Source organism: Netta rufina, assembly GCF_964035555.1.
Source record: "Netta rufina genome assembly, chromosome: 5".
In the NCBI taxonomy this organism is placed as follows: Eukaryota; Metazoa; Chordata; class Aves; order Anseriformes; family Anatidae; genus Netta; species Netta rufina.
Genome location: NC_140128.1, coordinates 27,823,671 through 27,836,520, shown reverse-complemented (window position 1 = coordinate 27,836,520; position 12,850 = coordinate 27,823,671). Strand labels below are relative to the sequence as shown.

The window sequence follows — 12,850 nt, the reverse complement described above, 5'->3', positions numbered from 1 at the left end:
CATTACACTTGTTTGCAAAGCAGCCACAGCCCACCAAATAGAAAGATAAGCTGTACTCTTAAGTGATGATTCAAAACTCAGCAAATGGAAAAGTGCAAGCTACTGAATCTGAGAAAGCAAGCCAATCACCTGCTGGTTCTGCAGAAGTTGTGTCTTCAGGGCTATCACCAAGAAGGCTGTGTATGCAATCTTTGCACTGGGAATGCTTATGTGAATTCACACAGAGAGCATAGATCGCATACTTCATGGCGCAAAACGCTCGAAAGAGCGCCAGGTTGCGTTGCTGACTTAGGGTGTTAGGGAGTGGTGCCGCTGTGGAAGAAAATAAGGTTGGTGAGGGCATAGGAGGTTAAGAAAACAAGAGGAAAAAAAATGTTTGTTTGTTTTTTCTCCCCGCAAGTTCCCACACAGCAACACTTCTCTGGACTTTATTCCCCAGTGCCACTTCCCTCCCAGCTTTTCTCTACCTCACAGTTATTTATCAACATTAAAAAATAAAAATCTGCAAGTTTGTGTTGCAGGACTTAGCTACAGCACAGAATGATGAAAATCTGTTCATAAGTCTCATTAGGAGTAAGTGGTTAAGCTGCACTGCTGCCTTTACAACACAGAAGGAATCCTGTCTGGTTCCAACATGTAAGAGCTTTGTGTTCTATCACGCAATAGATACGCAGAGAGACAGTGAGACTGGCTATGACTGTGGCGAGATCAGAGTGCCACCACTTCTCAAATCTGTACTAATAAACAGATATTGCATTTTGATTCTATCCACAATGTCTGGCCATATTTACCTCACATAACCTGCCATTGATTCAACAAAAAAGCACAGTCCCATAGTTGTCTTTGCACAGTTATGATGTGCATCTTAGAGAAGTACTACACCCGCTCCCTTCCCCTTTTTATTTTTTGGAGAAAATGAGTGTACTGTGTCATTGTCACATGCCAGAGGCACGGTCCCTTCTAATTACAGCAGACCACCAAAGCTGTAAACAATGTACAAGTCACATCGTCATGCCCTTCACACGGGAACATAATATAAAGTCATATTTTCTGTTCTGCTGGCTTTAGATGAATCAAACTACCACGCATTACATTAGGGCTAGAATCCACTATCCTCCATTCTTATATGGGGGATAAATTGCACTTCTGCCTACTGTCAATGCAGAGGAAGCATTCACAAAGCATTTTAACTAGAGACTGGTTTGATGTACTGGTAATGTCCCAATTCAAATGCTAAGACTGGACAGCATTACCTAAAAAATGTTTCAGTACTGCCCTCCACAAGGCTTAAGCATGGTCTCAAATGAAAGCATCAGCCTGAGCTCTTCTGAAAACTACTGAACAGCCGAGACAAAGCCCTGAGCGCTCAAGCAGTTTAAAACCCATTATTCCCTAGCACTGCAATTCTAAATAGCAGCAGTGGTGGAAACCATCATACAGACAGCAGGCAGAACTCAGAAAACACCCAAGTATGAGTCCTTCTCAGAACCAACCCAGACAGAGCAATGCGACAATGCACCAGCAGATCTCCACTGTTCTGGAGCACCTGAAAACCTCTCAACATCACCGTCCTAAAGAGGACTTCAGGCAGGCAAAGCCACAGGTCTGATAGACACAGGTCTATGAAAAGCAAGATGCTAGTTGGACATACTGTTAAGACACACTGGTAATCAAATGCAAATTTAATACATTTTTGCCTGCCACATGGAAACACACAGATGCACTCCATCCAAGTCAGTATCTGCATCTAAATCAGCCCTTTTCCTCGCAACAATACTGAAAAAATAGCCTGCAACTGTAAGCACTTGCCTTTCCTATCCCAGAAATACTAACATCGTATTCTTGAATTCCGTAACTCACGTAGAAATTTCTTTTGTTACTGAGACTGATCACACACAAACTAGTCTTATGCACTAATCTGGAGAACAGAGGGTCTCTGTCAGGGAGTGTAGTGATAAGACATGAAGTGATGTCTTTAAACTAAAGGAGGGCAGATTTAGATTAGATGTTAGGAGGAAATCCTTCACTAAGTGCTGAGGCACTGGAACAGGTTACCAGAGAAGCTGTGGATGCCCCATCCCTGGAGATGTTCAAGGCCAGGCTCGATGAGGCTTTGGGCAAGACAGTTTGGTGGGAGGTGTCCCTGCCCATGGCAGCAGGGTTGGAACTGGGTGGTCTTTAAGGTCCCTTCCAACCCAAACCATTCTGTGATTCTATGATCTGAAGGGTGCCTGCATACAGCTGTGAAATGGTTTCACTGCTTCAGTTTCACTACTGCAGCTAACAGATGTGTGTTAAAAGAGGAAGAAGGGAAAGAGAGAGGGGTGAGGAGAGAAAAGTGTTAGCACTATCAAGTCAGAAAAATCTAAACTTCAAGATTTCAATCGTCCCTTTAAAATTCAAATTACATAATTTTAAAGGAAATTCTATTAAACTGTTTATAGAACTATCTGAATTTTACTGAAAAGAGAGGAAGAATTTGTCCTCTGTTCACCAGTTCCGTAAATTAAAGTGATCTGAAAAAAAGAAGAGAAACCACACTGTAGCTTATTTGCTAGTCATGCAGCCCCCAGAAGATCTGACAGGTCTGCCTCTTCCTGTTGTTGAAAGCTTTTTGACAGAAAAGAATAATCTGCAATCAAACAAGCGTACAAGAACAGCCACTTCTAAGTGAACTAACGTGCTTGGTAATCTCAAATAATTTTAGGAACCAAAATGGGACATGGGAAATGGGAGAAACAAGAAAAGAGTGATGTAAAGACAGACTGTAGTTAAGCCTTACGAATTTTAACATTAAAGTAGATTTGCTACGATTTAATATTAAAATGGGAAAAAAAAAAACACCATTTTGTATACTTTCAAAGTGAAGATGTTACAGTATAAGATACTGCCAGTTTCATTTGGTTATGCTTGTTGGTTTTACATTGAAGTGCACAGATAGCTGAAATCCAAAATACACTTACTGATCCAGCTAAGGGATCCAGTTATACAATATGTAAGTGACAGCGAACAACACAGAAGATAGTTTTAGAATTAACTCAGTCTAAAGCAACAAGAGGAAGACCATTAAATACCTTTTCTAAAACAAACTGGTAGGAAGTATGAATGCATTCTGAGCATGTGTGAAGTCTTGATAGAGACTTGAAAAGACTCTTTCAGAGCTCTATCCTTGCAAGATCAAAAGAGATCTCACAACTCCTTTGGAGACAATTTAGTCTCCAAAAGAATTCTAAAGTAATTTCCACATGCTCTCTAGTTTTCTTCCACAAAAGAACTAATAAACAGTATCTTCCCTATTCACACAAGTAGGTCAAAAGAACAGACTCTTCCTGGCAGAAATACTGATACATCAAGTATGTGCTGCTCAGGGGTTTTCCTGTGTTCTCGTTATCCTCCGCATTTACCCTGCAACTGTTGGTCTCTAGCAGGAACTTTCTGAAGCAGCTCAATAACATCCTCTTCATTCAGTGTAAGAAGATTAGTGAGGTGATGAAGAGAGTACACTGCAGTGTGGCAATCTAGACTGTGCAAGTGTTGCAAAAGAACCTTCCTCGGGATAGTAATACTGCAAGAGAACAAACAAAGAGGTGGCACACAGATTTAGATCTTTCAGCCGTGATTCGAGGTATATCCCCCCTCTAATTCAGATTTAACAAAACTACAGCATTTAAAGTAAAACAAATAGTGTAAGTAATGCCCACAACACACTTAAAAGCTTGCAATAAGCTGTCATGAGATTATTTGCCAAAAATCACAGAGTACAGTTTCTATTTGCATTCATAAATTGACTAATAGGCAGCTTTTGCAAGATCGTTTGGAAGAAAGTTCTTTTGTTTTACCTGTTTTGCTGTATGCACCATTCAAGAACTTCCACTTGAGACCAGAGCCCATCGCAGAAATCTTTTAGTACTGAATCATTGCACAGATCCTAAATGGAAAGACAACCAAAAGAATCCCTTTACAACCAATCCTCTTGTCAAACAGAAGTACCAAGCCTTTGTGACAGATGTGGTGTTCACACGACTCCTTAATCTCAGGGATAATTTTCAGGTGCAGAAAATTCCCAGTTTTATTACAAAGGCAGCAAAATCTAAGATCCATTATGAAGGAGCATCAAAATCAGCCTCCACTCCATCTACAAATCATGGAAAGGTGTCTACATCCCTTTTCAAGATTAGCTTTCAAAAATAAAACTCATGATTTTTAAAACAGACTTTAACCTCTAGAACTAACTGCAGAACCGATGATGTACTGGGTAGCAGACACTTCTCCTTTCCAGGCATTCTTCTACTACGATGCCTGCCTATTAAAACTAGATCCAAGACTTCCACTTTGCAGAGGCTGCTGAACAGACATTCCATGGTAACTTGCTTAAGGCAATACTAGACTAGATCTGCCCCAAGGACCCAGCAGCACAGGGCTCCCTGTCTCACCACATCTGTCACTCAAGCCACTTGCCTGTAGGCAGACATCACCTGAGCTACAACTATGTGCCCAGAGTTAGAACCAACAGTCTTCTCTGAAGAGAAAGAAGACTCCCAAATAAAGTGCATCCTTCACTCATAGCTCCTGTGATTGATCACCTTACTTTGAGAATGACTCTGGGAAGTTTCCAAGCTCCCCAGTTACTTAACATGTTAATTGTGACTAGAATTAATCACTATCCACTGAGCAAAATGACATTGATCAAACACCCCCTGGCTCTTTTTAAAATTAGTCAAAGACTGTTACTGACATTTTCTCTCTTATGTGAGCAGCAAAGGGCTGAACAGCTCACATAAGATGAACTTTCACAATCACCTGCAAAATCATACTCCCATCATGGCTGAGGAGTAAGAAGAAAGGCAAGTGTTCAATGCCATTATCTATGCCAAACTAACATATTAGTTTAAGTTCCCTTCTGAGAAAGATTAAAATGCTCACTGGAAACTCCCTGTTTTATATCTTTGTTTAAAGAAAAACTGTTGTTTAAACCAAAATATTCAGGTTCTCACAATTTGAGGTTGTGGCTTTTTCTTCTTGCAAACCAGAAAAATAAAAAAAAAAAGTCAGGAACTAACAACCTAAGCAAACAAATTGTATTTACTGGATTCAGATCAGGCCATTGCCACTTGCTTTCTGCTGGCTACCTGGGTTTTGTGAAGAGTCCATAGCAATGCTTTTGCTGATTCCAAGCTTTGACAGTGAGTCCATCCTAGCAACACCAAGAGGCGGCTAAGGGGGTTGAATTCTCTCCGCAATAAGCTGCTCAGGCCTGAGAAGTCTTCTCTTTTCAGTAAAGTTAACGCTGTCACCTAGAAAACAAAACAAGAAACATTTATCTTTTCAAAATGCAGAGATTCGTAATGCTTGCTTGGCAGGTTATGTAAGTGAGGAGACATTTCAACATTAGTTTCACTAAAATGGTGAAGCACTGTATCTGGAACTTTCCTAAACTTGTATTTTTACAAGCCACCACAATACTCTTCAGTAAAAATGAAAAAATAAAAACGTAATTTCAAATGTAAACTATAGAACCAACTCACAATCCTTCACTATGTTACCATTAGGATCTTTCTGTGGAACGTGTCTATGCCAAGGGCATTATATAAGAAACTTGACTGAGCAGGTTGTCTAGAAATGGAACTACGTTTAACCTAAAAAAATTAAAGTCACATTAAAACAGTGACCACCTACCGGGATTCTATTTTTTCCATGTAGATACATTCAAAATAATTAGATAGATACATTAGGTAGATACATTCAAATAACTTAAATCATACCAGAATATCTTCTGCCAGAACTTCATGCTCTTTACACTACTAAGTTTCACCTTGCCAACTCCTGAATATCACTGCCCCAGCTACAAGCATTAAAAAATGCAACCAAAATGCAAAGTAACACGTTCAAGGCCACAGGGTAAATCATCAGGCACATTCACCAAAAGTGCAAGTAGAACACAGCACTTCTCAAGTCCTAAAGATCTCATCTTCAGTTGTCATGCAGATAAGCTTTCCAAAAATCACATCAAATTCTTTAAGTTCATCATACAGCTAGAACTAGCGGAGTTATCACCAGTTATCTTCTTGTTCCTAAAACTCATTGATCCTCCTAAGTACTATCTAAATAAACACACCTCTGTGCATCACCAAGATATGGTCAATACAAGGACAGACTTCAGCTGCCACTGGGATTCCCCCTTAATGGTTTTATGGCCATACCAGAATCTGTTCCAGGAAGTGCTTGCTGCTGCTCAAACAGTAAAAATATGCAATCTTCCAGGAAGCAACCTCTTTGGGATCCGAGAACAAGTTCATCATGGTTCGCTCTGTATCCAGCTGCTCTGATGAACCTAAAAAACATTATCAGATTACCTTACAATGCAGAGGGGTACCTTGGAAAGAAGGTTGTTAATTTAAACTGAAAAATCCTCAGCATTTCCTTGAATACTAACGAGTTGTTATATATTAACAGTTCAGACTCCCAGATACTGTTACTGGATAATGACAAATTCAAGCAAATAAATGTGATAGAAAAGAAATAGGACAGATAGGAAACCTGACAGTTGTTAACCTCGTGGAAGCCTGTTCAGTGCATGGGTTGTTTGCATTAGCTCAGTTCACACTGCATTTCTTTCTCCCCTCATCCTCATGTTATCTGGTTGTTGCATGAATTCTCATTTCTATGCAGAGACACTGTGCTGCTTTACAGGGCAGCAAGGACTCATCCAGCACAGCAACTTCTCAGATCTGTACAAAGTACAAATTCAGCTATTCTCAGTAAGAGCAAATGCGTTCACATCTCCATTTCTCTACCCCATGAGGAAACCCTAACTGTGATTACCACCAGAAATGGCAGGCTGCCACACCACGCCAGCCTGAACTTCCCTTCAGCAATCCCTGCGAGTGAAAGGAAATTAATTGGCCTGAAGAAAAACATCCTCCAATACTGATGACTCTGAGCTGGAGCTGAACCAATAAGAATTTTACATGCAAGTGGAAAGTCAGTTTCCAGTTACAAGCAAGACCTTCAGCAGGAAAAACACTGAGCAATTAATAGAGTACAATAAGGGGTGATAAAGGAAACATTCATACAAAAAGGCAGCAAAGACCACAGAAACATAAGCACCCTGGTTTTCCTATGCCAGACCCTTGCTTTTAGTCATTTTAGCATCACCTTTTGCAAGACTCTATGGCTTGTTAAGGTACCTTTTATCAAGAGAAGTGCCCAATTCCTTGACAACTTACCTGTCTAATGCCTAACCAGGTCTGTTACACAAGAAATGAAAACAAACAAAAAACGGTAAAACAAACCTTTTCCTGTTGATTTTGACACCAGGAATTTTTCTCTTGTCCTTTCTATGAGAACACTGCTATATAGGTTTAACAGGCCATGGCTTTGTTTCCTCAGCATACAGCTTAAGAGCTTCTCCTCCCTCAGCGGGCTTCCCTCAGCCCAGCACACATCCAAGAGCTCCCTGAACAGGTGTCGTACTTCATCACTCTGATGCTCCATCTCAAAAGTCACCATACTGAGAGCAGAATAAATAGTATCTACTAGTTCTCTTTGATCTACTTCTGAAATCTCAGAACTGCACTGAAGCCTCTGCAGAGATTTCAAGGAGTCGCGAAGAAATTCAACAAAGATGTTTTGTAGAGAAGAATATTGTTGGAGTGAGGAGCTGCGTGTCCCTTGTTCCTCCTGGAAGAACTCCAGCAGGGCTTGTGCCCTCTGTGGAGCCCGTAACAAAAGCTTCCGGAGAGCTGAAACAACATCCAAACTGAATCTGTGAGAACAGACATCTCTCCTTTTCCTGTCAGCAGTGTGCTTGTTCAGGGTGCATTCAAATGCTTCAAACAGCTCCTGGCAGGAAAAGAAAGGAATATACCTTTCAGACTTCATAAGTGATATTATTATTTTCTACAAATAGAAGAAACATGAAAGCCAGAAGTTAAATCAATCTGGAAACATCAAATTACCTAGGAAAACCATTAAATATGGTCTACCTTGTCCAGTATACCCCATAGAAGACTGGATATGCCAGAATACACAACATAATGTAAGCAATCCTATAACATACAACTACACTACACTGGCCAGGTGCTCATAAGTAAGTTGACGCCCATTCCTTAGTTCACACAAGCAGCTCCTATGGGATGGCTGATGCACTACCCTATTCTATCTCTTAACAATATACTAATGTGTCTGTATCTTCCTAGGTCAGTAAGAACATGATGATTTACTATCCAGGCCTTTTTTTTTTTTTTTTAATCCTGCTTTCCTTGATTCATATAATCTACCTACCTACTGCACTGTCCTCATTATCACTAATTTTTCAAACTTGGCTTCTGAATCTGTTGGCCATTTTGAACCATCTTGCTGCCTTCTCTCTTATGCAACACTAATTTTTCTTGCTAATAGAAGCAATCCTACAGTTCTAGAACTAGGCAGTGGAAGACAAACAAGCAGGAACAATTAGCACTCCCAAGGAGGGTTAGTAAGGCAAGGGACAACTCAACCATTATACTTTCTAGTTAGCAACAGCTGAAGAGCAATTAAGCAGCACTTTTGTCATTTCTGTAACTGTGTGTGCTACCCTCACCTGGAAGAGGCATCTCAGGGAACATGGAGAGGAGAGGTGGTTGGCGTGTATAGAAATGAGAGGATTGGAAGACAACTTCCAATTGGACCACAATCTCCTTTTCTTTATTTGCTGGATTAAAATGTAACTCTACCTACTGTCATGTCTCTGAAAGACATTGTGATGAAGAGATGAGGTTGATGAATCTCGTATTTCTCTGCAACTCTGCAGATAGTGGTGCAATCTTTCATCTAATCTGATCTGGACTCTAGACGGTAACATGCACCAAATTCATCAGTCATCAGTAGACTTTAAACAGATTTGTTTTAATCAACAGTCAAGTTTACCTTGCTTGCTTGCTTTCATCCTGTAAGTGTTAATTCTGCATCCTTACAGAAATATTGACTGCCTCTTCCTTATTCATATTAAGGAGCTCCAAATAGCCTCTGAAAGTAAGTTTTAATTTTCCTCTTAGAAAAACTCTTCGACGAGTTAGAACCTGTGTAACTGGACGTGACATCCGAGGCCACTTCAGACACCACATCAGGTTGCAACCAACATCATATTAAGACAGCTCCACAGTTAGAAACTTTCCTGATTTTCTGCCCTACACTTGCTTTTGATATTAATCTATTTTCGCATGTTTCAATGTGTTTCTCAAGTAGAGCAGTCTGTAAGTAACAATAATGGAAAAATGGCTTCTGGATCTCAGTCGTACCAATCAGCAAACAATATCACTAAAAACAGTACAGCACTCAAAACCTTCCAGGGAGAGGGTGGGAAGGTGCAGAGGTGATGGAAACTAATATTTTACGAGAAGGAAAAAAGCAAATAGACATACATTTCAAAGGCACTTGCTGACTACGGTTTCTTTTGGCTCACAGTGGGCTTTGTGATTACTGACATCTACAGATGTCAGACTGTGACAAGTAGCTGGCATCAGTACTGAAGTGTGTTAGGAAGACCAAGAAGAAAAGCTTGTTCCTTGCCTGTCAACAGCTTCCTCTCTAACCAGAGAAATCATTTTCAGATACACTGGATTAAGTTAAAACAGGGAGTTGAATTACAGTCTCTTTCAGTAGCCTAAAAGATTAATAACACATTCATATCTCATGGAAAGAAGGCCGCTGAAAGCATCACCTTTGATTCCCCAAACTGACAGTTTGGCATTCTGCATATCTAGTGAGAAGAAGGGCACGCTAAGCAGCTAACCTTTAGGACTTCCTCAGAGACATCTTTCTGCAATTCTTCCAAGAACAATAAAAATTCAGTTTCTCTCCGAAGAGTAACTGGAACAGTTTTCTGAAACAACATAAAAGAATGGGGAAGATGTTAACCAGTATAACATTTATGTATCTGTGTTACCATAGCTGAATCTTAGCTATTGCATCAACTTTTTGAGGCAGACAAATCTCTCTCTGAAGGTATCTAATTCTCATTTGAAGACTACTGCACATCTATAATCTGCTGCTGCAACAGTGGATTCCACAGAAATCAGAGACAAACATAACTTTGGAAACAGAGAAAAATGACACTTCTGCAGGAATTACAATCCCATCAATTAAAGACAGCTTTCACTAAAATAGAGAAGAAAAAGTGCAAGTCTAAGTAGTGACAAAGATGAATGAATTAAAAAAAAAAAAAAAAAAGATTATAGGACCCAGTATACCAATTTTAAAAGTAATCTAAGAAAAAAGACTCTCTCTTTTACTAGTGAGGCAGGTCACACCAGTCATTCTGAAAACAGCAATAGAGCAAGCACAAGTTATACTCCTTCGGCCTCTAAAGCTTATAAAGAATTGTCTGATGCCTGAACTACTTCATTATTATAGTAAGAAAGGTGCTACAAAAATGCAGAAGTTGATAAACTCGTGCTTTCCAATTACAGAAATGCTCAATGCTAAAGAGGCTACTTCTATTACCTAAAAAAAATAAAAATAAAAGAAATCCCTACTTTTTCTCCAGCATGCACAAGAGAAAGCAACTTTCAAAGATTAACAGTTGTTTCTTGACAAGTTTGTTAAAATGATGGACATCTCCAGCTACCCTGAGAACTTAGTTCCGTGAACATCAGGAAAACTAAGCAAATATTTCACACTTGGAAATCAGCTACAGCCAACTTTTGTACCTGATTCCTTGCAAGCCATTTTTCCAACACAAGAAGCCAAAGCCATGCCGTTCTCCAGGGACTGCAATTCTGTCCACATCTACAAAAGCCATAAGCATACATATCGGATTACACAACGTTCTGCCCATCTCTTAGATCCTGGAAAACACTGTCAGAGCTTATTTGGATTTATATATTTCTTTGTGCATGGTAAAAAAAAAAAAATACGGATGACTAAATCTTTGAAGAAAAGTCATACAAGGTAAGAACAGAGAAAACATAATATTTGTACTACTTATACATTAACTTAATGATTTCTGCTCTGCAAATAAATGCTTTTGGATCTGTGAAATACGAACAACTATTGCCACAGGTCTTTCCTTCAAAACACTGAAATTTATCTGTGGTCTAAAGTTCAGTCTGTAGAGACCTCTTTCAGCACTTCAGCAGATTTCTCTGCAATCTGACTGCTTGCCAAACTCTATTTCCTGTTCTGTCTAGTTCTATCCCCCAAATTGAAACAAACTTATGTCACAGTAACACAAGTGTAGCTCTTTTGTCCAAATTAAAATTAACCTATTGTACTAATCCATCAATCAAACAACAACAACAACAAAATCACACTTATAATTTCCCTATGCTTTTCACGTGCTCCCATTCTTACACACACATTCCAAAACCTAAACTGTCCAGGAACACATTCAGTATTGTGAAAGGAACTAAGAAAAAGCAGAAGACAGTTCATCGGCCTTTAAAAATCTCAGCAGTGCTAACTAATGCCTTTAGATGCGTTAGTCCAACTACGAAGGACAAAAAGAAACAAATATGTTTATGTCTCACATGATCATCCTCTAGACTGCCCTAAGTCCTAGAATCTTTACCAGTGTTGCACAAATCTTCATGTGAGATGCGATCATCTACTTGGAGAGGGGGAGCAGCACTGAGCTTTAACCTTCCCTTGAATGCCAGTGTTCCCTGGAGCGCTGGAAAGCCACCCTTCAGATGCAACTACTGAAGGGCAGAAATCAAAAATAATCACGCACAAGCAAAACAAAATGCTGTTTCAAAATCCCGGGTAAGCAGAGTAAGAAATTAATAGCATACTCTGATTTTTTTAGTTTGAGTTCTTAGAGATCAGGAGGTCTTTCAAGAACTGGAAACATGAGGGCATTTTCAACAATTACAGTGCTGATCTTGGTGGTTCATTTCTAAATCAACTGAAGCCCAGCATCAGAGGAGTATAATTTCAGATGTTCCTTCCTATCCTTTAGTAAAATCCGACAAAGTCAGTTCTGAAGAGCTCCCAGGTAGTTTTTAGCTTTAAGCTCGTATCGCCTCGCTATCTCAGTACCTCAGCAGGCTGAGCAGCCCGCCTAGTGCCCGGGCTGCGCTCAGGTGTCCCTGCCCAGGTGCCTGCCTGCACCCCGGCACACAAACCATTGACATTCCCCGCATCCCACCGGCCTCGCACAGGCCCCCCTAGCTATCTGCTGCTCCCCAGCTCCCACGACCCACAGACGGAGCCCCCGGCTTACCTGACGGCCGCGGGACAGGCCACGAGCGCCCGCAGCACTGCCTCCACCTGCTGGGGGCCGCCGGCGGGGCAGCGGCAGAGCTGTGGCAGGCAGGCCTGGGCGAGCCCCCAGCCGCCCCGCCGCACGCAGCGGCAGAAAAACCCCAGCAGCCGCTCCTGGGACGCCGCCTCCTCGCGGCCGAAGGGATGCATCCCCCCCGCGGCCGCGGCACCTGGGCGGGAGACACACGCCGGAGAGGAGCCGTGAGGAGCGGAGCCCACCCCGCATCACCTCACCCATCCCATCCCATCCCACCCCACCCCAAACGTCCCCTTCACGCCGAGCGGGCAGCGGGGGCTTCCCCGCCGCCCCCCAGGCTGACGAGGCAGGGAGCGGGGCCGCCCGCCTCACCTGGCGGCGCCGGGCTCTACCGCAGCGCGGCCCCGCTCCCGCCCGCCCCGGCCCTCGCCGCCGCCATCTTGGGCGCCGCCTCAGCTGGCCGCGCCGCCGGGCGGGCGGGCGCGCGCCCATTGGCCGGGCCGGGGCAGAATGTAAATAAGCCGCCATCTTTCTTTGGGGAGCCTGACGCCGCCGGGAGGGTCCGGGCAGCTTGGGCCACGCCCCCTCCCGTGACCACGCCCGCACGCCCGCCTCTCGTGTTTCTCCGGC

At 42.0% G+C, this 12,850-nt stretch overlaps 1 protein-coding gene across 3 annotated transcripts in view; it reads right to left on the bottom strand.

Moving 5' to 3' along the window:
• ZFYVE26 (zinc finger FYVE-type containing 26) overlaps positions 1 to 12,393 on the bottom strand; it is a gene marked incomplete at its 5' end in the record, with an annotated part of 45,307 nt that extends 32,914 nt beyond the window's left edge. For 2 of the 3 annotated variants that reach the window (XM_084287556.1, XM_084287557.1), the window contains 6 exons: positions 130 to 312; positions 3,405 to 3,565; positions 3,840 to 3,928; positions 5,130 to 5,294; positions 6,201 to 6,331; positions 7,293 to 7,407. In XM_084287556.1, the coding sequence (XP_084143682.1) occupies positions 130 to 312; positions 3,405 to 3,565; positions 3,840 to 3,928; positions 5,130 to 5,294; positions 6,201 to 6,331; positions 7,293 to 7,392 (829 nt within the window). Of the gene's footprint in view, positions 1 to 129; positions 313 to 3,404; positions 3,566 to 3,839; positions 3,929 to 5,129; positions 5,295 to 6,200; positions 6,332 to 7,292; positions 7,843 to 9,772; positions 9,863 to 10,688; positions 10,768 to 12,202 lie in introns of those variants that run through there. The other variant, XM_084287558.1, reaches the window with a different exon arrangement.
• Between the last annotated feature and the right edge of the window lie 457 nt (positions 12,394 to 12,850).